The sequence below is a fragment of the Passer domesticus genome, assembly GCF_036417665.1.
Source record: "Passer domesticus isolate bPasDom1 chromosome 26 unlocalized genomic scaffold, bPasDom1.hap1 SUPER_26_unloc_1, whole genome shotgun sequence".
NCBI lineage: Eukaryota > Metazoa > Chordata > Aves > Passeriformes > Passeridae > Passer > Passer domesticus.
In genome coordinates, this window is record NW_026989901.1 from 277,212 (window position 1) to 302,538 (window position 25,327).

The 25,327-nt window shown below is 56.1% G+C and overlaps 4 protein-coding genes across 5 annotated transcripts; all 4 read left to right on the plus strand.

The window, feature by feature from the left end:
- Positions 1–1,554: 1,554 nt before the first annotated feature.
- On the plus strand, positions 1,555–4,384 carry LOC135291663 (uncharacterized). Its single transcript, XM_064405924.1, has 3 exons — positions 1,555–1,677; positions 2,037–3,035; positions 3,449–4,384. The coding sequence occupies exons 1-3, from the start codon at positions 1,663–1,665 to the stop codon at positions 3,704–3,706; spliced, it is 1,272 nt and encodes a 423-aa protein (XP_064261994.1). The 5' UTR covers positions 1,555–1,662; the 3' UTR covers positions 3,707–4,384.
- A 161-nt stretch (positions 4,385–4,545) lies between these two features.
- On the plus strand, positions 4,546–14,142 carry LOC135291669 (uncharacterized). 2 transcript variants are annotated; one of them, XR_010354428.1, is made up of 4 exons: positions 4,546–5,688; positions 5,985–6,992; positions 7,228–10,036; positions 10,220–14,142. XR_010354428.1 is itself a non-coding variant. In XM_064405929.1 (3 exons), exons 1-3 carry the CDS (start codon positions 4,660–4,662, stop codon positions 8,092–8,094), a joined length of 2,904 nt encoding a protein of 967 aa, XP_064261999.1. In that variant the 5' UTR covers positions 4,546–4,659; the 3' UTR covers positions 8,095–14,142. The 2 variants fall into 2 exon arrangements, 1 of the variants encoding a protein (XP_064261999.1); XM_064405929.1 differs by having other exon boundaries at positions 7,228–14,142.
- A 7,384-nt stretch (positions 14,143–21,526) lies between these two features.
- LOC135291652 (uncharacterized) lies at positions 21,527–22,965 on the plus strand. The gene is made up of 3 exons (XM_064405901.1): positions 21,527–22,084; positions 22,437–22,893; positions 22,943–22,965. The coding sequence occupies exons 1-3, from the start codon at positions 21,527–21,529 to the stop codon at positions 22,963–22,965; spliced, it is 1,038 nt and encodes a 345-aa protein (XP_064261971.1).
- LOC135291645 (uncharacterized) lies at positions 22,965–24,395 on the plus strand. Its single transcript, XM_064405890.1, has 2 exons — positions 22,965–23,441; positions 23,865–24,395. The coding sequence occupies exons 1-2, from the start codon at positions 22,998–23,000 to the stop codon at positions 24,141–24,143; spliced, it is 723 nt and encodes a 240-aa protein (XP_064261960.1). The 5' UTR covers positions 22,965–22,997; the 3' UTR covers positions 24,144–24,395.
- The last annotated feature ends 932 nt before the right edge of the window (positions 24,396–25,327 follow it).

Sequence of the window (25,327 nt, forward strand, 5' to 3'; positions counted from 1 at the left end):
GCCCCAGGGCCACCTCTGTCCAATGTCCCCTCCTGATGGTCACCCTTGCCTGGCTGGTGGCCACCATGGCCACTCCCACGGCCTCGTTGGTGGCCGCCACCACCTGAGCATTGCACGTGACCCCGACTGAGGCCTCCTCCTCCCTGTCCAGGGCCACCATCAGCTGCTGGGCTGTGGCCACCACGCTGTCCCCAGCTGTCCCCCTGTGGGTGGGCTCATCCTGCTGGTCCCTGGCCTGAGCGATGGCCACAGCGGTGGCCGTGTCCTCGCAGGTGTCATCGAGCCTGACGGCCTCCTGAAGCAGCCATTCCCAGCTCTCCGTGACCACTGCCATCAGCTCTCACCAGGCCTTGGCTGCGGCTCTCACGTCGGCCCAGGTGGTGCCAGAGGTAGCCCTGAGGGTGGCCAGGGCCTGGCCCAGGGAGGTGCACAAGGGTGGCCCAGAGAGGTGACATTGCTGTGGTTCAGGGTCTCAGGGAGGCTCCAGGTGAAGCTCACCAGGGCGAGGGCAGGAACTTTGGGGACACTCACTGCCACACCCTCTGGTGTGATCCGGTCACAGTGGATGCCACCTCACCCAGGGTGGCCACCGCAGTGATCTGCTGCTCCAGCAGGGACAGCAATAGCTGGGGAGGGGACAGGGGAGATGTCAGGGACCTGGTAACACTTGTGGCCTCCTGCGGTGGCCCCTGTGCCCCTCCGGGGTCCCCTTTGCCCCTCCCTGGAGGGCTCTGCTGTCTCCTCTGTCCCTTTGTCACCCCTTCATCTCCTCTGCCACCCCCTGTCACCTCCCATTGTCCCTCCTCCCCCAGCCACCCTCGGTTCTTTCCACCCCTCTGTCAGCTCCCCCCTTCCTGCCACGCCCTCCTGTCCCCTCTGTCACCCCCATGTCCCCTTATGCCAGGATTGTCACACCTCGCGGGGCTCCATGGCTGTTGTGGAGACCTTGGGGACACTGACGATACTCTGGGGACACTCCAGGTGACAAACACGCCCAGGTGACAGTTGGGGACACGCAGGAAGGTGGCACGGCCAGATGCAGGAAGCAGGAAGAGGTGACGTCACTGTCCCCCCTGCCCCCCTAGCTGTGGGGCCAGAGCGGGGTCCCCAGTGTCCCTGCAATGTCCCCAACGGGACCCCAATGTCCCCTGAGTGTTCCTACATGGCCCTGGTGTTGCCCCGATGTCCCCCACAAAGCACAAGTGTCCCCCAATGTCCAGCTGGGGACACCAGGGACACACCGGGGTCCTCTTGGGGACCTTGGGGACATCCCCGTGTCCTTCTCTTGGGGACACTGGGGCCAGCCTGACATCCCCTGTCCTGTTTTGGGTCACCACGATGTCCCTGATGTCCCCACAGTGTCCCCAACAGGACACAGGTGTGTCCCCAGTGTCCACAACAGGACATCAGGGGACACTTGGACCTTGTTGGGAACCCTGAGGGGACATCAGAGTCCCATTGCGCACATCAGGGAGACATTGGGGACCCTGCCCTGGCCCCACAGGAAGGGGAGCAGTGACGTCACCTCTTCCTGCTTCCTCCATCCGGCCGTGCCATTTTCCTGCTTGTCCCCAACTGTCACCGGGGCGTGTTTGTCACCCAGAGTGTCCCCACAGTGTTCCCAAGGCATCCCGGAGTGTCCCTGGAGTGTCCCCAGTGACCATGGAGCCTCTCGAGGTGTGACAGTCCTGGAGTGGTGGTGGGGGAGGGACAGAGGGGGTGACAGAGGGGACACGGGGGATAGTGATAGGGGGCAGTGGGGGATGGAGGGGACACGGGGTGGGGCAGGAGGGGACAGGGGGTCACAAAGGGACAGGAGGGCATAGTAGGAATTGGGGAGGGTGGCAGAGGGGTGGATGGGGGGACAACAGGAGGTGGGGGGGGTGGCCCAGGGGATGAGGGTGTCACAAAGGGACAGGGCGGAAAAGCAGAGTCCTCCAGGGAGGGGACAAAGGGGACCCCACGGGGGCAGGGGGGCACACCAGGAGGCCACAAATGCCACCAGGTCCCTGACACCTCCTCTGTCCCCTGCCCAGCTGTCCCCGGCCCTGCTGCAGCCACAGGTCACGGTGGTGGCCATCGTGGGAGAGCTGCTGGCCACCGCGCCCAGTCGGGATGAGGAGATGCTGCTGTCCATGTCGGCAAGGTGCCTGTACTGGGACCTGGTGGACTTCACCAGGGAGCTCCGGGAAAACCTGTCCAGCACTGGTGGCATCTGGTGGCGCAGCCTTCTCTTCTACTCTGGTAACTGTTCTTACACCTCCCTGAGCCGGGCCCTGGCTGTCTACAAGAGCACCCCACGCCCCCCCTGGGACAGTGTGACATCGGTGGTCGGCAGTTGGAAGTGGTCGGTGTCTGGGCTTCTGGACAGGTGGGCCCAGCTGGCCAGGAAAGCCACCCAACTCCGCAACACCTGCAGGGAGGTGGCCACCAAGGCAGACGACATGGCAACCATTATCCAGGCCCGGCGCCTGCAGGACAAGGCTGCCCATTATGGGTCAGCTCAGAAAAACGTGGTGGAGCTGGGTCTGGCCCTGGGCAGGCAGGAGGGGGCCAAGGTGGTGGCCAGGCATGAAGCCTGGGTGAGGAGAGAGCCCAGGGTAGCTGCCAGCTGGGCAATAACGGCCACCATGTTGAGACAGTGGCTGGAGGCGGCCCTGGGGCTGCTGGAGCGCTTGGTGGCCGCGTGTCACGAAGCCACCGCCTTCCCCCGGGAGCTGCAGTGGCGGCTCAGGGACATTGAGGCCTCTGTGAAGGGGACAAATGAGGCATCCCCTGCTGTCCCTGAGGACTTGGTGGCCAAGGTGGCCGAGGCCGAGCGGCTGTGGGAGGCCAGCCACCACCTGGCCAAGGATCACCTGCTGGGGACACTTCAAGACATCATCGACTTCTATTTTGATGGTGATCCCACCAGCCCCACTGGGGTGGCCGAGCGGTGCCAAAGAGCCATTGAGGACATCCCAAGGCTCCTTCGACCCCTGGAGCGTCCCCAAGGTGTCCCCAAGGTGTCCCCAGTGAGCATGGAACTCCAAGAGGTGCAATATGGGGGACAGGGGGACAGAGGGGACATTGGAGGGGAGGGAGCACGGGGATGGGGAGGGAGAATGGGCGATAGAGAGGACGTGGGGCTGGCAGGAGGGGACAGGGAAGTCACAAAGGGGACAGGAGGGAGTGGCAGCAATGGGGGAGGTGACAGACAGGTGGGGGGGAAAGGGGGGCGCCGTGGCAGTGGGGGATGAGGGGACAGTGGGAGAAAGGGACACATGTGGTGGCAGAGGAGACAGCAGGGTGTAGCAGGGGTTATGAGTGTGGTGGCAGTGGGTGGCAGCGGGGACAAGACGCTGACAAAGGGCTGGAGGAGAAAAAAGGGACCCCTCGGTGGCAGGGGGCCACCCCAGGAGGCCACAAACGCCACCAGGTCCCTGACACCTCCCCTGCCCCTCTGCAGCTGTCCCCGGCCCTGCTGCAGCCACAGGTCACTGTGGTGGCCACCGTGGGCATGCTGCTGGCCACCCTGCCCAGGCGGGACGAGATGAAGGTCATGTCCGCATTGCACCTGTACTGGGACCTGGTGGACCTCACCAAGGAGCTCTGGGTCACCCTGTACCGCATTGATGACACATGGTGGCACCACTATGTCACCTCCCATGATGATGATCCTGTCACCTCATTGGTGATCCTGTCACCAGGCCCTGGCTGCCAATGAGAGCAACCCATGGACCCCCCGAAACCATGTGACAATGGCAGCCAGCAAGTGGCAGTGGTCAGTGATTGTTCTTCTGGAGGGCTGGGCCCGACTGGCCAGGAAAGCCACGAAGCTCCACAACACCCGCAGGAGGGTGGCCACTGAGGCAGAAAGCATGGTGGCCACTGCCACTGACTGGGCATGGCTCCCGCAGACCGTCGCTCCCGCAGACCGTCGCTCACGAGAGGAGAGATGCCAGGGTGGCTGCCAGCCGGGCAACCACGGCCACCATGGAGAGACAGCGGCTGGAGGTGGCCCTGGGGCTGCTGGAGCGCTTGGTGGCTGCATGTCACGAAGCCACCACATTCCCCCGGGAGCTGCAGCGCAGGGTTGGGGATGTCGTGGCCACCCTGAAGGGGACAAATGAGGCATCCCCCAATGTCCCTGAGGACTTGGTGGCCAAGGTGGCTGTGGCCGAGCGGCTGTAGGATGCCAACGCCCGCCTGGCCAAGGATCACCTGCTGGGGACACTTCAAGACACCATCAAGTTCTTGTTCACTGGTGGTCCCACCAGCCCCAGGGGTGTGGTCGAGCGGTGTCAAAGAGCCATCGAGGACATCCCAAGGCACCTTCAACACTTGGAGCGTCCCCAAAGTGTCCCCAAGGTGTTCCCAGTGAGCATGGAGCTCCAAGAGTTGCGACAGGGTGGGGTGGGGTGGGGCGGAGGGACAGCAGAAGGGACACTGGGGGGGAGGGTGCAATGGGGCATGGGGGGGACATGGGGCGTGGCAGGAGGGGACAGCAGTGGGGCAAGGGGGTGGCAGAGGGGACAGCAGAGGGGGCAGGGGGCTGGAGGAGCTACGAGGGGAGGGGCAGGGGATGGCAGAGGCAACAAGAGGCTGGCACAAGGATGGAGGGGACAAAGGGGATCTCTCAGGGGCAGAGGGCCACCCCAGAAGGCCGTAAATGCCACCATGTCCCTCTTACCTCCCCTGTCCCCTCCCCAGCTGTTCCTGGCCCTGCTGCAGCCACCGGTCTCAGTGGTGGCCATCCTGGGCGAGCTGCTGGCCACCCTGCCCAGGCAGAATGAGTTGATTCTGCTCAAGTCCTTAGGGCAGCTGTACTTGGACCTGGACAAATTCACCATGGACCTCAGGGAGACTGTAGGGTGCATTTGTCATATCTGGTGGCGTGGCGATGTCACCTGCGATGATGATTTCTCTCCAACCTCCCTGAGCGGGGCCCTGGTTGTCTACAAGAGCACCCCATGGACCATATGGTTCCATGTGGCAATGGTGGCCAGCAACTGGCAGGGGATGGTGGCTGACCTTGTGAAGAGCTGGGCGCAGCTGGCCGGGAGGGCCACCCAACTCCGCAACACCTGCAGGAGGGTGGTCAATGAGGCAGCCACCAAGGTGGCCATCCCCACGGCCCGGGCCAGGGAGCTGCAGGACAAGGCTGCCCATGATGGGACAGCTCAGGAAAACATGGTAGAGCTGGGTCAGGCACAAGGTGGGGAGGAGGGGGCCGAGGGTGCACATGAAACCCGGGTGAAGAGAGATGCCAGGGTGGCTGCCAGCTGGGCAGCCAAGTACACCATGGTGAGACAGCGGGTGGACGTGGCCCTGGGGCTGCTGGAGGGCTTGGTGGCCGCGTGTGACGAAGCCACCGCCTTCCCCCGGGAGCTGCAGTGCCGGCTCGAGGACATCCAGGCCGCCATGAAGGGGACAAATGAGGCATCCCCCGATGTCCCCGAGGACTTGGTGGCCAAGGTGGCCATAGTCGAGGGGCTGAGGGAGGCCAACGCCCGCCTGGCCAAGGATCACCTGGTGGGGACAGTTGATGACATCATCGACTTCTATTTTGATGGTGATCCCACCAGCCCCACTGGGGTGGCCGAGCGGTGCCGAAGAGCCACCGAGGACATCCCAAGGCTCCTTCGACCCCCGGAGCGTCCTCAGAGAATCCCCAAGGTGTCCCCAGTGAGCATGGAGCCCCAAGAGGTGCGTCATGGTGTGTGGGGGGGGGGAAGAGGGGGACACAGGCGGATCGGGACACGCAGGGTGGCAGAAGGGACAGTGGGTGGTGGCAGGGTCTATGAATATAATGGCAGGGGGTGGCAGAGGGGACAGCAGAGGGGCAGGGGCTGGGAGAGGCTATGAGGGTAGGGGCTGGCAGAGGGAACAAGAGGCTGACAAAGGGATGGAGGGGACAAAGGGGATCCCTCAGGTGCAGGGGTCCACCCCAGAAGGCCGTAAGTGCCACCAAGTCTCTGACACTTCCCCTGTCCCCTCCCCAGCTGTCCCCGGCCCTGCTGCAGCCACAGGTCACTGTGGTGGCCATCCTGGGTGAGCTGCTGGCCACCCTGCCCAGGCGGGACAAGGTGATTTTGCTCGAGTCCTCAGGGTGCCTGTACTGGGACCTGGTAGCCTTCACCGAGAAGCTCCGAGTCACCCTGTATTGCATTGATGACACCTGGTGGCCTGGCAATGTCACCTCCGATGAAGATGACCCTCCCACCTCCCTGAGCCAGGCCCTGGATGCCTACGAGAGCACCAAATGGACCACCTGGGACCGTGTTACATCGGTGGCCAGCAAGTGGCAGGGGTTGGTGGCTGTAGTTGAGGAGAGCTGGGCCCGGCTGGCCAGGGCAGCCACCAAGCTCCACAACACCTGCAGGGAGGTGGTCACTGAGGCGGTAGAGATGGCAGCCACGGCCACCACCCAGGCCACGGAGCTGCAGGACAAAGCTGCCTGTGATGGGACAGCTCAGGAAAACATGGTGGGGCTGGGTCAGGCACTTGGTGGGGAGGAGGTGGCCGAGGTGGTGGCCGGGCATGAAGCCTGGGTGAGGAGAGAGCCCAGGGTGGCTGCCAGCGAGGCAACAAGGGCCACCATGGTGAGACAGTGGGTGGAGGAGGCCCTGGGGCTGCTGGAGCGCTTGGTGGCCGCGTGTGACGAAACCACCGCCTTCCCCCGGGAGCTGCAGCGCCTGCTCAGGGACATCAAGGCTTCTGTGAAGGAGACATATTTTGAAACCCCTGCTGTCCCTGAGGACTTGGTGGCCAAGGTGGCCGTGGCCGAGCGGCTGTGGGAGGCCAATGCCCGCCTGGTCAAGGATCACCTGCTAGGGGCAGTTCCAGACACCATCAAGTTCTATTTCACTGGTGGTCCTGGCAGCCCCAGTGCCTATGGGGTGGCCGAGCGGTGCCAAAGAGCCATCGAGGACATCCCAAGGCTCCTTCAATCCCCGGATTGTCTCCAGAGTGTCCGCAAGGCATCCTCACTGAGCATGGAGCTCCAAGAGGTGCGACCGGGTAGGGGGAGAGGGGGACAGAGGGGACACTGGTGGGGGAGGAGGCATGGCGGGGGAAGGGGCAACGGGGAGTGAGGGGACAGGGGGGCTCGTCAGGGGTGGCAGTGGGGACAAGAGACTGACAGTGTGACGGAGGGGAAAAAATGACCCTTCAAGGGCACAAGGGCCACTGCAGGAGGCCATAAGTGCCACCAGGTCCCTGACACCGTCCCTGTCTCCTCCCCAGGTGTCCCCTCCTCAGTTGCAGGCGCTGGTGGCTGTGGTGGCCACCCTGGGCAAGGTGGTGGCCACTGTGACCGGGCCACACTGGGGCAAGTTCCTGCACCCATCTCCAGACTCCCTGCATGAGGACCTGAAGAACTTCACCCAGAACCTCTGTAAGATTCTGTACCATGGTGATGTCACCTCCCTGGGCCACCGTGGTGTCACCTCCCTGGGCCGGGCCCTGGCCGCCCTCAGGGCAACCCCTGACACAACCTGGGCTGATGTCAGAGCCGAGGCCAGCGCCTGGTGGGAGTCAGTGGCCAAGCTTGTGGACAACTGTGACCAGCTGGCCAGGGAGGCCACCAAGCTCCGTGACGCCTGTGGGAAGGTGATCATGGACCAGCACCTGATGGTGGCCCTGGACACGAAGGAGGTGGCCTGGGAAATGGCCACGCATGATGCCCAGGTGGCAGCAGTCACCAACAAGGCCATGGGAAAGGCTGTGGTGGCCACCAGGAGGGGACATTGGACCGAGGTGGCCCTGGGACCACTGGAGCGCTTGGTGGCTGCGTGTGACAAAGCCACCTTGTTCAACTGGAACATGGAGTGCCGGCTCAGGGACATCGAGGCCGCCCTGAAGGGGACAAATGAGGTGTCCCCTGATGTCCTCCAGGACTTGGGGGCCAAGGTGACCAAGTTTGAGTGGTTGTGGGTGGCCAGCGCCCGCCTGGCCAAGGATCACCTGCTGGGGACACTTGGGGTCATTTACAACATCCTCTTGAGTCCCTGTGGTGACCATGGTGACCCCATTGGCCCCAGCAGCCACGCAGTGGCCAAGCAGTGCCAAAAAGCCATTGAGGACATCCCAAGGCTGCTGTGGGGACAGTGATACCACCACTGTGACCTCACTGGGGCAATGATGTCACTGGAGAGTCTTGTGGACACTCGAGTGCCACCAGCTCCTCATGTCACCAAGAGACCTTTGAATGCCCACCAGCCTGGGACAGAACGGGTGCCACCGGGCTGGTGGTACTGCCATCTCCCTGGTGCCACCTGTGCGCTGTCCCCAAGTCCCTGCATCCCCACAGAGGGGACACAGGGGTGGTGGGAGGGGACAGGGGGTCTCTAAGGGATAGAGGGGACAGCAGAGCCCTCAAGGGAGGGGACAAGGGGAACCCCGGGAGGTCACAAGTGCCACCAGGTCCCTGACACCTCCCCTCTCCTCTCCCCAGCTGTCCCCTCCACAGCTGGAGTTGGTGATGGACATGGTGGCTGTCGTGGGCAAGGTGGTGGCCACTGTGACCGAGCCATACAGGGGCAAGTGCCTGCACAAGGCCCCAAACTCCCTGCATGAGGACTTGAGGAGATTCACCGGGAGCCTCTGTAGGACGCTGAACATGCCTGTGCCACCGTGGTGTCCACTCCCTGGGCCGAGCCCTGGCCACCCTTGGGGCCACCCTGGGACCACCTGGGCTGATGTCAGAGCCGTGGCCAGTGTCTGGCGGGAGTCGGTGGCCAGGATCATGCACAGATGGGCCCGGCTGGCCAGGGAGGCCACTGAGCTCCGTGCCACCTGCAGGGAGGTGGCCACTGCAGAAGCCACAGTTGCAGCCACCGCCCAGGACAGGAACTGGCAGGACACGGCCACCTGCTTGGGGACAGCTCAGGAAAACACGGTGGCCACTGAACAGGAGCTGCCACTGGCCCTTGACAGGGAGGAGGGGCCTCGGCAATGGCTGCGCTCGAGGCCCGGGTGGTGGCGGCCACCAACAAAGGGCTGGTGTCCACCGTGGCCATGGGAGAGGCTGTGGTGGCCAAGAGCCAGGCGATGGCAGCCACCAGGAGGTGAAGGTGGCCCTGGGGCTGCTGGAGTGCTTGGTGGCCGCGTGTGACAAAGCCACCGCCTTTCCCCAGGAGCTGCAGCGCCTGCTCAGGGACATCGTAAACACCACGGAGGGGACAGAGGAGGAGTCCCCCAATGTCCCCAAGGCCTTGCCAGCCAAGGTGGCCATGGCCAAGTGGCTTTGGGTGGCCAATGCACACCTGGCCAAGGATCACCTGCTGGGGACACATGATGACATCAACCACATCTTCAGTTCTGATGCCAACAGCTCCAGTATCCGTGTGGAGACCAAAAAGTGCCAAAAAGCCATTGAGGATATTGTGAATTTGCTGCAGGGATGGTGATGTCACTGCCGTGACATCATGGGGGCAGTGACATCATGGGAGACGTTGCTGCTCTCACCTGTCCCCTCCCCGTGCAATATTTGAGACAAATTTGGGGAATTTTCTGGGAATTTTCATTGATACTGTTGCAAATCTTGATGGGAACTTGTGGGGTGACGTCACCGGGGACAGTGTAGGAACACTCTGAGGACACTCAGGAACACTCAGGGACAGGGGTGACTGAGTCCCCTCAGCAGCTTCCCACTTTCCACTGTGCCTGCAGCAGAGCTGGGACATAAACGACAATTTTAAAATTGCCTTCTGCAGTTCTGCGTTGGCTTTTGCACTTTTCTATTGCCTTTTGCTTACTGTTATTATTCAACAGCAATTTGATATGGTGTTTGATACTGATATTGATTGTCAGTGATTCCTTGTAGCTGCTGGTTGGTGCAATAAAATCTATCAGTTCATGTGTGCACCGTACAGCCTCTAAATAAATTAATTAATTGAATATTTTATTAACTAATATTCTCTATATAAATCAGAGCGGGCTGATCTGAACTCTGTGTCAGACACATTACCTGACCCCACTGAGAGACGAGTGGTCAATAAAGCCACCCCAACATTCCTCGAGGGGAGAACAGCCAGGGAGCTGCTTCACTGAGGTATATCCCCTTGGAAACCCTGGGTGGGATGCAAATACACCCGAGCAGTTGGCAAAATCAAAATTATATCAAATCCTCATGGTATGTGGGTTAAAACATGGGGTCTCTAAAGCTGTAAATTGGTGAAAGCTTTACCAAATGAGGCCAAATTATGATGAATCTCCTACCGATTTTTTTAAACAGGTTGAGAGAAACTGCAAACAAATATATGGATCTAGATCCTGAACCAGCTGATGGTAAAGCACAGCTGGTTTTGTTCTGTGTGGGTCTGGCTTCAAATAGTACAAGAAGAAAAGATAAAGGGAGTTCAAGAGAGAGATAAACTCCTGGAAGTTGCCTGGAAGATGTTTTGAGACAGGGGCCCAACTGAAAGAGTTAATCCCAACCTAGGAGGAAAGCAGCTCAGGAAAAGTCACCCAAGAAAGCTTCCCCTGTGGAGAAGGACCAGAGTGCATCCTGTAAGAAATGGGGGCATTGGAAAAAGGACTGTCCAGTGATGAAAGAAAAATCATCAGTCGCTATTGTAGCAGCAATCCTCAGTGGGGAATAACGAGCATTGACTCCATGATTGCAGCAGGCTGATCAATCGCTTTGTTATACCATACTTTACTACTAAGAAAAACCCATCACCCTTGCCAGACAGTCACAACACACACGTGGATCCAATTGGTCGATCAAGCCAAACAACCATTGCCAGTAGCCAATTGTTCCGGTTTGAACACAAAACCAGGAAGAAACTCCCAGTCAGAAATACAATTTATTCGGAAAAGGGAAAAAACCCCCAAATATATGTAATAGTACAAAATGAAACCACTGACAGAGTGTGAATACAACCTGACACCCTGCTTGTTAGGATGGTGGTAGCAGTCCAGATGAAATGGTCTTGCTGAAGTGGTGATCCCGAAGAAAAAATCTGGTAGCTCTTGTCCTCTGGAAACCAGTGGGTAAGGGCTGCCTGTTCTGTCCCAAAGCCCAGATTATATCCAGGTGGGGATGCTGAGCTCCTCCCCCTGGGCTGAGCATCTCACAATGGGCTGATATCATTCTATGAGTTATGATTTGTTGGAACCCAGGACACTCCTCTGGCTGCCCTGGAGGACTCAAGACCCTGTCAGGGGACTCAGAGACCTTGGCTCGGAGTCAAAAACACCTGTGCCTTTGATTTTAGCCCATCGAAAAAGCTTCCAACTTTGTATGAAGATGTACAAGCCACAAGAGTTTGAATAGAATGATATGAAATTGTCACAGGTTGAAAATGCAGAATTTTGGGGTTTAGAATGGGAGTTCAAGAGGCAAGATGGAGGAATCCGGGCTTGTTCTGCCTTTCTTCTTCTGGTCCTCCATCTTCTGCTGTGATGGTCGCACTTTGGGATTGGTTTAGAGGCAGACTGTCTAACATAGGTGATAGGTATTGGAAAATTATTGTAAATAAAGTACATGTAGTTTTTAGTTTAAAAAGATAACACCGTCCTGAGGGTGGTCAGTGTGCCACAAACCAAGGTCTGCTAGACCTCAGCAGGTCAGAGAAAGAATGTCACAGATAAGGAAAAATAAACAACCTTGAAACCAGAGCTGAGGAATCCCGACTCCTTCTTTGATCACGGGGCTGGGAAAAAAGAGACTTTCCAACACCTTGGGGTCATCTTGACCACAGAGACTCTGACACTGGCTTCCCTGGGTTGACGTGGGCTTGTCTGCCCAGGCCACTGAACATCAGATGTCGAATCCCAGCCCGAGAAGAGACACACCATTGGAGAAAGATTCCTGAACAGACAACTTGACCTCTGCTGAGACAAGTCACTTCAAACTCGACCAGGAAAGGAGGAATCCTGGAAGGCGCCTGGGAGTTCCTCACGTGAGATCTGCTGGCCGGTGACCAGGAAAACCTCCAGATTGGTTTTGCAGATGATGCAGCTTTTGGTAAGAGGGGTCAAAATTAAGAACATGAGGGGAGCTTATTCCCAGGAGCAACTTAGCATCTTGTCTGCCCTACAGAGCATGATGGCCACATATCCTGTGGAAATTCCTGAGAAGGAACTCAAGGATCTTTTGCTATGGGTTCTCTGTCATTACCCACATTCAGAATCCCATTTGTTGTTTGGGCCAGCAGACACCTTTATCATTGTCCTGCTTCAGGGCAAATTTGGATGAAAACCCCCAAAGGGGTTCCTCTAGAAAAGCAGATTCAATGGCCCCTCCCCCCAACCAGTTCAGGAGAAAATACCTCCTTGGAGAAAAGTGGAAAAAAACCTGTTTATTAAACAATAGAACCCAAACAATATTAAACAATAAAACCTCTTGCTGATCCAAACTCAGAGAAGTCCCTTCCCTGGACTGCAGCTTGGCTCACTCAGTCTCTGATCAGTCCCTGCAGTGCTGGAAATGCCGCAACCCAGGCCCGGCCTTGTGGGCCACAGGTGTGAGCTGGCGCTGCTCTTCTGGTGTTCAGTCCAGAGCAGGTTTAAACAGGTTTAAAGAAAAGGGAAAAAACCCCACAGTGCAGGGAACTTCTTTACCTCAGCTAGCTAAAATTAACTAAAAGCAAAGGAGGGCTCCGTCCCGCTGTCTGTCCATCCACAGACAGCACAGTGCAGGGGGAGGAATGTGGAGGAGTGACTGCAGTTTCTGAAAGCAAACTGTGCACATCTTCTCTTCCCCATTCACTCTTAGAACAAGACTTAAAGGTGCAAAAGTTATTGTTCAGTATAAACACAACAAGACAACTGGGGATAAAAGCATCGTAGAGTCAACCCAGGTCAGGTGGGATCCCTTGGACTATGTAGCCCCACCAGCTCTGCCTCCTAACTATCAAGCTACCCCCCACTTCCAGCCTCCTGCTTCTCAAAACCTATCTTTATCCTCTCCACCGATCCCTGCTTCTCCTCTATCTCCTTAGGCAATCTCCAGGACATTTTTACCTCCTCCAACGACCCCACTCCCCCATATATATCCACCCCTTGATGCTTTTTCCCAGCTGCCTCCTACCCACACTGACTTGCAGCATGCTCAGCCTGTAAGTCAGAATACAACACCTTTCCCTGAGAAAATCCTCTGGATATATCTCCCAACCTAACAACTGAACCCTCCTCCCAAAATGATAACAAAGAATCAGTGAGCCAGTCAAATGACCTTTCAGATACTGGCCCTTACTGTAATACCAGATCAAGAAGTGGTGTAAGGGCAGAGGTAAATCAGGACAGGCTGTTTCCCCTGAGGGAAGCTCTACTAGGTGGCAGAGGTAGGAGGGTTAACTCCAGCCCAAAAATATAAACACTTATTGGTCATAGCTGGCCATCTCACCCACTGAGTTGAAGCCTTCCCCACGAGAAGAGAGATAGCCCAAACCGTGGCAAAAGTTCCCTTGGAATAAATTACTCCAAGATACGGACCCGTAAATATTATTGATTTGGAATATAGCCCCCACTTTACATCCAGAGTTCTGCAACAAATCACCAGGGCCCTGGGAATAAAGTGGGAGTTACACATCCCTTGGCACTCTCAGAGTTCTGGGAGGGTCGATGGGTGAATCAAACCTTAAAGAATATCTTAACCAAATTGGTCTTAGAAGCCAAATGGTACGGGGTCAAATGTTTACCACTAGCTCTACTAGGAATAAGAACAAGACCCAGAACAGATTTAGGGGTCTCTCCTTACAAAATGTTGTTTAGGCTGCCTTTCTTGCTTACCCCGTACAGTACTGGGGAACATCTAGGGGGGGATGACAATGCAGAAATGTATAGAAACATTAACAACAACCCTAGAAGAACTAAGGAAAAGGGGCTACCTCCCCCAAAATTCCCCACTGGACTGTAAAATACATTGAATTAACCGGGGAGACTGGGTATTGATTAAAACATGGAAAAACACTCCACTAACTGCTAACTTTGAAGGATCCTTCCAGGTGCTGCTTACAACAAACACCTCAATAAGAACAAAGGAGCAAGGGTGGACTCATGCAAGTCGAGTGAGGGGTCCAGTGTGTGAAAAATGCGTATTTTACGATTGGCTTTTCACCTATATTAAAATGAGTGTTATATATGTTATGTTAGAAAGTGATGCTGTATTAATTTTTTAAAGTAGTGTGTTAAATATAGTTTTAGGTTATAACAGAATGTTAAGCTAGAAACAATGTATGTAGGATATTTTTTTAAAGAAAGGAATTAGGTATTCGCACTGACATAGCATCCACAGGACACCTAAATCTTTCAGAGAAAGAGAATTTATGGCTCCATTATCAGAAGAAACTAACTTCTTCCCACCTTGCTCAGCCCTGGAGACACCGTCAGGATTCAGAGGATGAAGCTGACACTGAGCAGACAGAATCCTTTGTTTGAATGGCATTTATGCATCATGATGTATGAATATGCAATAGGTTATTGCTTGTAAGGGTTAATCCTCTGGTAACGTGTCCTTTTTCAGGCTTATTTTGCCCAGAAAGAGATACCCAGACTGTCCATAACTCTTTGTGTTCATTGTCTCAATCCCAATTGTTCAAACTTTTTTTACTTTAATTATATTATTATTTTAATAACCATTTGATTACTATTAAACTTTTGAAATTCTAAAAACAAGTGATTGGCATTTCTCAAAAGTACAACCCCCAGCTGAGGCAAGCAAAGGGACTAGAGCCAACAGAAAGGATATAGACTTGAAATTGGTCCTGAGGAAAACACCAAAAGAAGCGCAACTCTGAACACAAGCTCCAACGGGAAACATCTACAGTGTCATCCGTATATCCTTCAAGTTTGTTCATGTATGTTTTAGTTATAAAGTTCAAGTTTTGTTCAGCTAAGTGTTGAGAGCCAAAATAATATCTCAGTTCCTGGTACTGTTCAACAGAGCACTCTCCTTGCGACTCTAATCGGGACCAAATTGAGGTAAGTGATTTGGTAGGATAAGGGTGATGGCAGAATGTCTCCAGAAGAAGGGAAAACCAGAGGTGGGAGGCAAGACTGGATCAGGAACTCCCTCCAGGAACAACTCTCAGAGCACCGAGAAAACCCCTGTGGATTGAGAGGTGAGGAGGCCAGCCCATACCAGACTGCCACTGGTAGCAATGCTACTGCTCACTCACTTCAAAGGAAGTGGAGGAAACACGTGTGAGAAGTGTTCATGTCCTTTGTATAGAGGAGATACAGTAAGTGTATTAATCAGAGTGCACACAAACATGAATCCCAAATGTATCGGTCAGTCCCAGTTAACAGCCTGTAAACAGCATAATAAAATATATTGTGTGGTGTGAAAAATGCCAGTCACTTGGTTTTTAAAATTTTAACATTTTAATAGTAATCAAATGGTTATAAGAATAGTAATATAATTAGAATAATAAATATTTGGACAATTAGGGTTTAGGACAATAGGGGACAACAAGAACAAAGAGTTAAGGACGGTTGGGGTACCTCTTTCTGGGCAAAATAAGCCCAAAAAAAGGACACATGTTACCAGAGGATTAACCCTTGAAAGCAATAGCCTGTTGCATATTCATGCACCTCATACATGATGCATAAATGCCATTCAAACATGGATTCTGTCTGCTCAGTGTCAGCTTCTTCCTCTGAATCCTAATGGCATCTTCAGGGCTGAGCAAGGTGGAAAGAAGTTAGTTTCTTCTGATAATGGAACAATAAATTCTTTTTTTCTGAAAGATTTAAGTGTCCTGTGGCTGCTATCTTGGTGCAAGTACCTCATTCCTTTCTTTAAAAAAACAACCCACATACATAGTTTCTAGTTTAACATTATGTTATAATTAAAAACTGTATTTAACACACTACTTGAAAAATTAATACACCATAACTTTCTAAACATAACACATCTAATATTAATTTTAATATTTGTGAAAAGCCAACCAACAAATATGCATTTTTTCACAGCTGACTAAAAATATTGCAAACCCAATCCAGAAGATGTCAGGAGAGTGCCATGTGAAAGAAAGATGGGTATGTTTTGAACAAGAAAGTGAAAACAACTTAGAGCATGCATTCAAAGTGAAAGAAGTGCAATTGAAAAGACAAAGGGGTAGAGAGGGACAAACACATAGAAAAAATCTTTTCATTGATAAGGTTGAAAAGATTACAAAATTATTTAATTTGAATGACTGTTTGGTGTGTGGGGGGACACACTTAATTGAAATTTGGCCATAGGACAGTAACAGTTTAAGTCCTCGAGATATTTTGAAATGGATGACATCAAGAAAAAACGTGGTAGTACCCAAAAGAATGGAAGGAGAGTGGAAGCTAAAATCAACAATCATAGGGGAAGTGTTTTGATAAAGAAAGGAGAAAATGTACATGATAGAAGTAGGAGAAACATCATGTAAAAGACATCTAGCAGCAAATGATACACAAACTTCACCAGGTAGATCCCAGAAACCCCCCATTTATATTGTTCAATAGAAAAAACTGAAAATCCATGTCTATACAGTGAAAAAGAAAAAATATTTGAATGCTTAGGGCATTATATCAACCCATTCTGGGCAATAGAAATCTTATCCAAATATTGGAAATATATAACAAATCGAGATTCTAATTTCTGGGATGCACTGAAAAATCTATTTTGGATCTGTGGTAACACAGCATATGTGAAGTTACCTGTAGGGTGGAGCAGGAGCTGCACAACTGGAGCAAGAAAACCATCCTTTTTCTTACTGCCTGAGGATGCAAAATCAAACTTGGGAGTCCCAGTATATGATGATCTGGCCAGAAAGAAAAGGAGCTTAATTGGAAGAACCCAAAATTGGAGCAATGAAATTTGGCCCCCAGATAGGATTATAGATTCTTATGGTCCAGCTACCTGGGTCCAAGATGGATCCTGGGGGTACAGAACCCCGAAATACATGCTCAATGGAATCATCCATCTGCAAGCAGTACGTGAAATCATGTCCAATCCAGCAGCTCTGACCAGCAGCAACAACAAACATGATCAGTAATTTACCAGATGTGATTGGCAGTGGACTACCTCCTCTCAGAGGAAGGAGGGATCTGTGGGAAATTTAATACTTCAGAATGCTGCTGAGAGATTGATGACCACAGTCACGTAATTAAAAACACTACTCAAATTATTAGAAAACTAACCTGTGTTGGAGCACAAAAATGGACCCCCCTTTTTGGAGACTCTGATTGGAGGGACTTGTTCATCTGGAAGGGTAAATGGTGGAAGGAATTAGTCTTGTTTGTGGAGTGTGCACTGGCAAGTGTAATATTACTACCATGTGTAATTCCATGTGTAGTCCGCATAGTGACCAGCTTTGTTGAAGAAGACGCAGCAGCGGAGCTGCAACATCCTCGATGGGAACCCTCCCGCTCGGCCCATTAGCCCCGATACTCTAGGCCTTTCATTTTCTTATAATAAATGCTGAAATCACTTTTAGTACTGGGAGCCTGCTCTCGTTTTTAAGAACACAAAATTCAGAATTCCTTGGGCATAGGAAACTCAGGATTCCCGCGGCACACGAACAGATCAATTCCCGGGGCACACGAAATTCCGGAATCCTGGGGCACAGAAAGTTCAGGACTCCTGGGGCACATGAAATTCAGAAATCCTGGAGCACACAAAGTGCTGGATTCCAGGGGCACCTGAACAGGTCAGTTCCTGGGGTACACAAAATTCAGGATTCCTGGGGAACACAAACAGATCAGTTCCTGGTCAGGATTCCCGGGGCACACACGCAGACAATGATTGGTCCCTCAGGGCTGAGCTCCAGCGGTGGCAGTGAATTCTCCTGGCAGTAAGTGGCAGTCTGGCCGTCCTCCTCCAATGCCAAAGAGCGAGAGAGAGAGGCTGCTCCCAAACCCTGACCCCCATTCTCCCAGTATCTCTGTCCCCCCTGGAGAGGAAGTCCCGAAAACCAGAGGAGTTCCCCCTCCTTGCCTTCTCAAGCACTCAGCCAGCAGTGCCCTTAGCAGCTCAAAGGGGAAAACAATCCACAAGTAACAAGGAAAGAACAGGAAAACCCCAACCCCCAACAAGGCGGTGGTGGCTGCGGTTTTTGGGGGTTCCAGCAATACCCGGGGCGGGGTCAGTGCTCAGCAGCGGGGGTCCCCGGCTCCTGCAAACCACATCCGGGTGTGAAAACCAAAGTTCACTCTTTGAAAATTGTAAAAGATTAATAAGTGATAGAAAAGGATTTTGGCAGACAGCCAAACAAGTTTCCTTAACTTAACCCGTTGTTCTCCACATCCGCATGCACGGCAGGGCTACAAACACATTCCTGAGTTGAGACATTCTTCAGACATTCCTGGGAGGTTTGGATGTTGCAGGAACTCTTGTTTGGTTTTAACCTCTGACTTGTCTGCAGGACATTCTGTAGATACCGGTCAATATATTTGATTTCTTCTCCTGGTTCCATCCTGTTGTTTCACACCCCCTGATCAATTCATAAATTCTTCTCAGGTTTGTGTCACTGTTATCACCTGGAGAGGCTGGTCCGCAGGTGTGAGAAACAAGGGAATTGTTTTACACCTGAGTCAGTGACACAAAAGAATTTAATATTGCATAGTCTCTATTTTAACACTTATTACTTATCTATTTAATATTTGTCTATTTTTAATATTTTAAGGCCTATGATATAATATCAATTTGTTACTCCAGCTTTAAATTGGCTGCACGGTGCACAGATAAACTGATGGATTATTTTGTACCAAGAAGCAGCTACAAGGAATTACCAATAATCAATAATCAAGTACCAGAGCAAAATACTTTTGAAAGTATTTCTTTGCAAAAGCCAATGCAGAACTGCAGAAGCCAATGCAGAATTGCAGAAGCCAATTATTAAATTGTCATTTATGACAGCAGAGATGGCCCCGATGATGTCACCACCCTGATGACATCGCAGCAGTGACATCACTGTCCCCACAGCAGCCTCAGGATGTCCTCGATGAATTTTGGCACTGCTCGGCCACCTGGTGGCCACCACCACAGCCACCAAGGCCTTGGGGACATCAAGGGATGCCTCCTTTGTCCCCTTCAGGATGGCCTCAATGGCCTCGAGCTAGTGCCGCAGCTCCCACAGGAAATACTCTTGGGCTCTTTCACACGCAACCACCAACCACCGAGTGCTCCAGGGGCCCCAGTGCCACCTCCGAGCGCTGTCCCCTCCTGGTGGCCACCTCCTCCTCGTTGGTGGCCGCTGCTACCCGGACCTCCGACATGTCCCCCATGGAGGCCACCTCCTCGCTGTCCAGAGCCACCAGTGGCTGCTGGGCCGTGGCCACAGGGTTGTCCCTGGCTGTCTCCCTGTGGGTGGCCTCACCCTGCAGGTCCCCAGCCTGGTGGTGGCCTCAGTGGTGGCCTTGTCCTCGAAACCTTGCAGAGCTCGGAGGCCCCCCAGGTCAGCAGGCCCCAGCTCTGGGCCAGCACGGCCACCAACTCCCTCCAGGCCCAGCCTGAGGCTCTCACATTGGCCCAGGTTGTCCCTGGGGTGGCCCTGGTCAGGGCTGGGCTGAGGGAGGGGACATTGCCGCGGCCAGGGAGGTGACACCACAGTGGTTTAGGGCATCCCGGAGGCACCAGGTGAAGTTCTTCAGGGCAACAGATGGGGACTTTGGGGACATGGGCTGCTGCTCGACCCTCTATGGCCTGGTCACTGTGGCCACCACCTTGCCCAGGGTAGCCACCACGGACACCAGAGCCTCCAGCAGCTGTGGAGGGGACAGCTGGGGAGGGGACAGGGGAGGTGTCAGGGACCTGCTGGCACTTGTGGCCTCCTGCGGTGGCCCCTGTGCCCTCCGAGGGTCCCTTTTGCCTCTCCCTGGAGGGCTGTGCTGTCTCCTCTGTCCCTTTGTCACCCCCTTGTCCCCTCTGCCACCCCCTGCCATCCCCCTGCCGTCACCTCTGCCACCTTTGGTTCCCTTGACCACTCTGTCACCTCCTCCATTCCTGCCATGCCCTCCTGTCCCCTCTGTCACCCCCGTGTCCTCGCATGCCAGGATTGTCACACCTCTTCAGGCTCCATGGCCACTGGGGACACTCTGGGGACTCTCTGGGGATACTCCAGGTGACAAACACACCCAGGTGACATTTGGAGACACACAGGAATGTGGCACGGCCAGATGCAGGAAGCAGGAAGAGGTGAGGTCATTGTCCCTGCTGCCTCCCTGACTGTGGGGCCAAGACAGGGTCCCCAATGTCCCCCCAATGCCCCCAACAGAACCCCGATGTCCCCTGAGTGTCCCCTCATGGCCCTGGTGTTGCCCCCATGTCCCCCACAAGACCCAAGTGTCCCCCAATCTCCAGCTGGGGACACCAGGGCCAACCAGAGTCCTGTTGGGGACCTTGAGGACACCCCGTTTCCTTTCCTTGGGCACATTGCGGCCACCCTGACATCCTCTGTCTCGTTTTGGGTCATCACAATGTCCCCGATGTCCCCACAGTGTCCCCAACAGGACACTGCTATGTCCCCAGTGTCCCCATCAGGACATCAGGGGACACTTGGGCCTTGTTGGGGACCCTGAGGGGACATTGGGTCCCCCCTGGGTACATGGGGGGGGACACTGGGGATCCTGCCCGGGTCCCACAGGCAGGGGGGGCAGTGGCGTCACCTCTTCCTGCTTCCTCCATCCAGCCGTGCCACGTTCCTGCGTGTCCAAGGCTGTGACCTGGGTGTTTTTGTCACCCAGACACGCCCCAGAATATCCCCGGGGTGTCCCCAGAGTGTCCCCGGGGTGTCCCCAGCGACCATGGAGCCCCTCGAGGTGAGACAATCCCAGAGTGGTGGGGGGGAGGGGACAGAGGGGACAGTGGGGTGACAGAGCAGATGGGGGCAGGCAGTGGCAGGAGGGGATGGTGGGGTATGGAGGGGACACGTGGGTGTCGGCAGAGGGCAGGGGGTTGAAAAGAGGACAGGAGGGAATAGCAGGATGGGAGGAGGTGACGGGGGGGGAACAACGGGCGGTGGCAGAGGGGATGAGGGGGTGATAAAGGGACAGAGGGGACAGCAGAATTCTTCAGGGAGGGGGCAAAGGGGATTCCGGGAGGGGACAGAGGCCACCACAAGAGGCCACTAGTGCCACCAGATCCATGACACCTCCCCTGTCCCCTCCCCAGCTATCCCCGGCCCTGCTGCAGCCACAGGTCACTGTGGTGGCCATCCTGGGCAAGCTACTGGCCACCATGCCCAGTCTGGACGAGATGATGCTGCTGAACCAGTCTGCAGGGCGCCTGTACTGGGACCTGGTGGACTTCACCGAGGACCTCCAGGACACCCTGTACCGCACCGGTGACACCTGGTGGCGCCACAATGTCACCTCCAATAATGATGACCCTCCCACCTCCCTGAGCCGGGCCCTGGCCGCCTACAAGAGCACCCCAGGGACCCCCCGGAACTGTGTGACAACGGAGGCCAGCGAGTGGCAAGGGTCAGTAGCCGCGCTCGTGGACAGATGGGCCCGGCTGACCAGGGCAGCCACCAAGCTCTGCAACACCTGCAGGACAGTAGCCACCAAGGCAGCTGACAAGGAGGCCAATGACACCACCTGGGCAAGGTGCCTGCAGGACATGGCTGCCCATTATGTGACAGCTCAGGAAAACATGGTGGAGCTGGGTCAGGCCCTAGGCAGGGAGGAGGGGGCCGAGGTGGCGGCCGAGCATGAAGCCCGGGTGAGGGAAGATGCCAGGGTGGATGCCAGGGAGGTAACCACAGCCACCATGGTGAGACAGCGGGTGGAGGCGGCCCTGGGGCCGCTGGAGCGCTTGGTGACCGTGTGTGAGAAAGCCACTGCGTTCCCCCGGGAGCTGCAGCGCCTCCTCAGGGACTTCGAGGCCGCCCTGAAGGGGACAAATGAGGCATCCCCTGATGTCCCCGAGGCCTTGGTGGCCATGGTGGCCAAGGCCGAGCAGCTGTGGGAGGCCAACGCCCGCCTGGCCCAGGAACACCTGCTGGAGACACTTCAAGACATCAATTTCTATTTCACTGGTGATCTCACCAGCCCCAGTGACTGTGAGGTGGCCAAGCGGTGCCGAAGAGCCACCGAGGACATCCCAAGGCTCCTTCAACCACCAGAGTGTCCCCAGAGCATCCCCAATGTGTCCCCAGTGAGCGTGGAGCTCCAAGAGGTGCAATGGTGTGGGGGGAGAGGGGGTCAGAGAGGACACTGGAGGGGAGGGGGCACGGGGCGGGGAGGGGGCAAGGGGGGATGGACGGGTCACGAGGGGTGGTGGGAGGGGAAGAGCGATCACAAAAGGGACAGGAGGGAGTGGCAGGAAGGTGACAGATGGGTGGAGGGGAAATTGGGGGCAGGGGGAAGTGGTGGATGGGGGGACATGGGGAGTTGGGGATACAGGCACTGGCGGGGGGTGGCAGGGGCTACGAGTGTCCTGGCAAGGCTAACAGAGGGGACAGCAGAAGGGCAGAGGATGGGAGTGGCTATGAAGGGAGGGGCTGACACCTCCCCTGTCCCCTCCCCAGCTGTCCCCAGCCCTGCTGCAGCCACCGGTTGCCGTGGTGGCCACCCTGGATGACCTGCTGGCCACCCTGCCCAGGCGGGACATGATGCTGCTGAGGTCTGCAGAGAGCCTGCACTGGAGCCTGGCGGACTTCACCAGGGGGCTCTGGGCCACCCTGTACCGCATTGACGGCACCTGGTGGCAGCAAAATGTCAGCTCCGATGATGATGATCCTCCCATCTCCCTGAGCCAGGCCCTGGATGCCTACAAGAGCACCCCAGGGACCCCCAGGAACCGCGTGACAACGGTGGTCAGCAAGTGGCAGGGGTCAGTGGCGACGCTTCTGGACAGCTGGGTCCAGCTGGCTGGGGCAGCCACCGAACTCTCCAACACCTGCAGGGAGGTGGCCACTGAGGCGGCCGACAGGGTGGCCACCGCCACAGCCCGGGCCATGGAGCTGCAGCACAAGGCTGCCTGTGGTGGGACAGCTCAGGAAAACATGGTGGAGCTTGGTCTGGCCCTGGGCAGGCAGGAGGGGGCCCAGGTGGTGACCGGGCATGAAGCCCGGGTGAGGAGAGATGCCATGGTGGCTGCCAGCGAGGTAACCAGGGCCACCAAGGAGACACGGCAGGTAGAAGAGGCCCTGGAGCTGCTGGAGCGCTTGGTGGCCGAGTGTGACGAAGCCACTGCCTTCCCCCGGGAGCTGCTGCGCAGGCTCAGGGACATCGAGGCTGCCCTGGAGGGGACAAATGAGGTGTCCCCCAATGTCCCCGAGGACTTGGTAGCCAAAGTGGCTGAGGCTGAGCAGCTGTGGGAGGCCAACGCCCACCTGGTTAAGGCTCACCTGCTGGGGACAGTTGATGACATCATCGAGTTCTATTTCACTGGTGGTCCCGCCAGCCCCAGTCCCTGTGGGGTGGCTGAGCGGTGCCTGAGAGCCACCGAGGACATCCCAAGACTGGTTCAACTCCCAACACGTCCCCAAGCTGTCCCCAAGGTGTCCCCAGTGAGCATGGAGCCCCAAGAGGTGCAATGGGCTGGGGAGGGAGAGAGGAGGATGGCAGTAGGGGAGAGGGGTTCGCAAAGGGGACAGGAGGAAGTGGCAGGAAGTGGAGAGGTGACAGAGGGGTGGAGGGGAAAGTGGGGGGAGAGGGCAATGGGGTATGGGAGGGACACGAGGGTATAGCACATGGGGTCTGGCAGGTGGTGGCGGAGGGGACAGCAGGGGGTGGCAGGGGCTAGGAGTGCGGTGGTAGGGGGTGACAGAGGGGGACAGTAGTGCCACCAGGGGGTGGGAGGGGCTCCAAGGGGAGGGGCAGGGAGTGGCAGAGGCAACAAGAGGCTGACAAAGGGATGGAGGGGACAAAGGGGACCCCTCAGGGGCAGGGGGCCACCACACAAGGCCACAAGTGCCATGAGGTCCCTGACATCTCCCCTGTCCCCTCCACAGCTGTCCCCAGCCCTGCTGCAGCCACAGGTCACCGTGGTGGCCATCCTGGGCAAGCTGCTGGCTACCCTGCCCAGGTGGAAGAAGATGATGCTCGGGTCCTCAGTGAGACTGTACTCGGACCTGGTGGCCTTCACCAGGGGGCTCTGGGCCACCCTGAACTGCATTGATGGCACCTGGTGGTGCCACAATATCACCTTCGATGATGATTACCCTGTCACCTCCCTGAGCCAGGCCCTGGCCCCCAGAAAAGCACCACATGCACCACCTGGTTCCATGTGACAATGGTGGTCAGCAAGTGGCAGGGGTTGGTGAATGCGCTTGTCAACAGCTGGGCTGGGCTGGCCAGGGAGGCCACCAAGCTCTGCAATGCCTGCAGGGAGGCGGCCTCTGAGGCAGCCTACATGGTGGCCCAGGACATGGCCTGGGCCAGGGAGCTGCAGGACAAGGCTGCTCGTGATGGGACAGCTCAGGAAAACATGGTGGAGCTGGGTCAGGCCCTGGGCAGGGAGGAGGAGGCCAAGGCCGCGCATGAAGCCCGGGTGAGAAGAGAGGCCAGGGTGGCTGCCAGCTGGGCATCCAGGTACACCATGGTGAGACAGCGGGTGGAGGAGGCCCTGGGGCTGCTGGAGCGCTTGGCGACCGCGTGTGACAAAGCCACTGCGTTCCCCCGAGAGCTGCAGCGCCTCCTCAGGGACACTGAGGCTGCCCTGGAGGGGACAAATGAGGCATCCCCCAATGTCCCCGAGGACTTGGTGGCCAAGGTGGCCATGGCTGAGCGGCTGTGGGAGGCCAACGCCCGCCTGGCCAAGGATCACCTGGTGGGGACACTTCCAGACATCAAGTTCTATTTCACTGGTGCTCCTGCCAGCCCCAGTGCCTGTGAGGTGGATGAGCGGTGCCAAAGAGCCATCGAGGACATCCCAAGGCTCCTTCAACCCCCGGAGCGTCCCCAGAGTGTCCCCAAGGTGTCCGCAGTGAGCATGGAGCTCCAAGAGGTGCGATCGGGTAGGGGGAGAGGGGACAGAGGGGACATTGGTGGGGGAGGGGGCACAGTGGGGGAGGGAGCAATGGGGGATGGATGGGACATGGGGCTGGCAGGAGGGGACAGGGGGTTATGAAGGGGACGGGAGGGAGTGGCAAGAAGGGGGGTGGTGGGGAAAGTGGGGGTTAGGGGGCAGTGGAGGATGGGAATGACTGGGTGGGGAGGGGACAAAGGGGCTGGCAGGGGGTGGCAGAAGGGACAGCAGAGGGTGGCAGGGGCTAGGAGTGTGGTGGCAGGGGGTGGCAGAGGGGACGAGAGGGTGACAAAAGGACAGAGGGGAGACAGCAGAGACGTCCAGGAAGAGGAAAAAGGGGACTTTGGGGGGGCACAGGGGCCACCCCTGGAGGCCACAAGTGCCACCAGGTCCCTGACACCTCCCCTGTCCTCTCCCTAGCTGTCCCTTTCACAGCTGCTGGAGACT

Excerpts from the sequence above, each read along its gene's own strand:
- LOC135291663 (XM_064405924.1), top strand. Across the intron at positions 3,036-3,448 it reads TGAGCATGGAACTCCAAGAG|CTGTCCCCGGCCCTGCTGCA; the intron begins GTGCAATATGGG and ends GCCCCTCTGCAG.
- LOC135291669 (XM_064405929.1), top strand. The coding sequence starts at position 4,660 with ATGTCCCTCTTACCTCCCCTGTCCCCTCCCCAGCTGTTCCTGGCCCTG. Across the intron at positions 5,689-5,984 it reads TGAGCATGGAGCCCCAAGAG|CTGTCCCCGGCCCTGCTGCA; the intron begins GTGCGTCATGGT and ends TCCCCTCCCCAG. Across the intron at positions 6,993-7,227 it reads TGAGCATGGAGCTCCAAGAG|GTGTCCCCTCCTCAGTTGCA; the intron begins GTGCGACCGGGT and ends TCTCCTCCCCAG.
- LOC135291652 (XM_064405901.1), top strand. The coding sequence starts at position 21,527 with ATGGCTGCCCATTATGTGACAGCTCAGGAAAACATGGTGGAGCTGGGT. Across the intron at positions 22,085-22,436 it reads TGAGCGTGGAGCTCCAAGAG|CTGTCCCCAGCCCTGCTGCA; the intron begins GTGCAATGGTGT and ends TCCCCTCCCCAG. Across the intron at positions 22,894-22,942 it reads GCAGCACAAGGCTGCCTGTG|GCAGGAGGGGGCCCAGGTGG; the intron begins GTGGGACAGCTC and ends GGCCCTGGGCAG.
- LOC135291645 (XM_064405890.1), top strand. The coding sequence starts at position 22,998 with ATGGTGGCTGCCAGCGAGGTAACCAGGGCCACCAAGGAGACACGGCAG. Across the intron at positions 23,442-23,864 it reads TGAGCATGGAGCCCCAAGAG|CTGTCCCCAGCCCTGCTGCA; the intron begins GTGCAATGGGCT and ends TCCCCTCCACAG.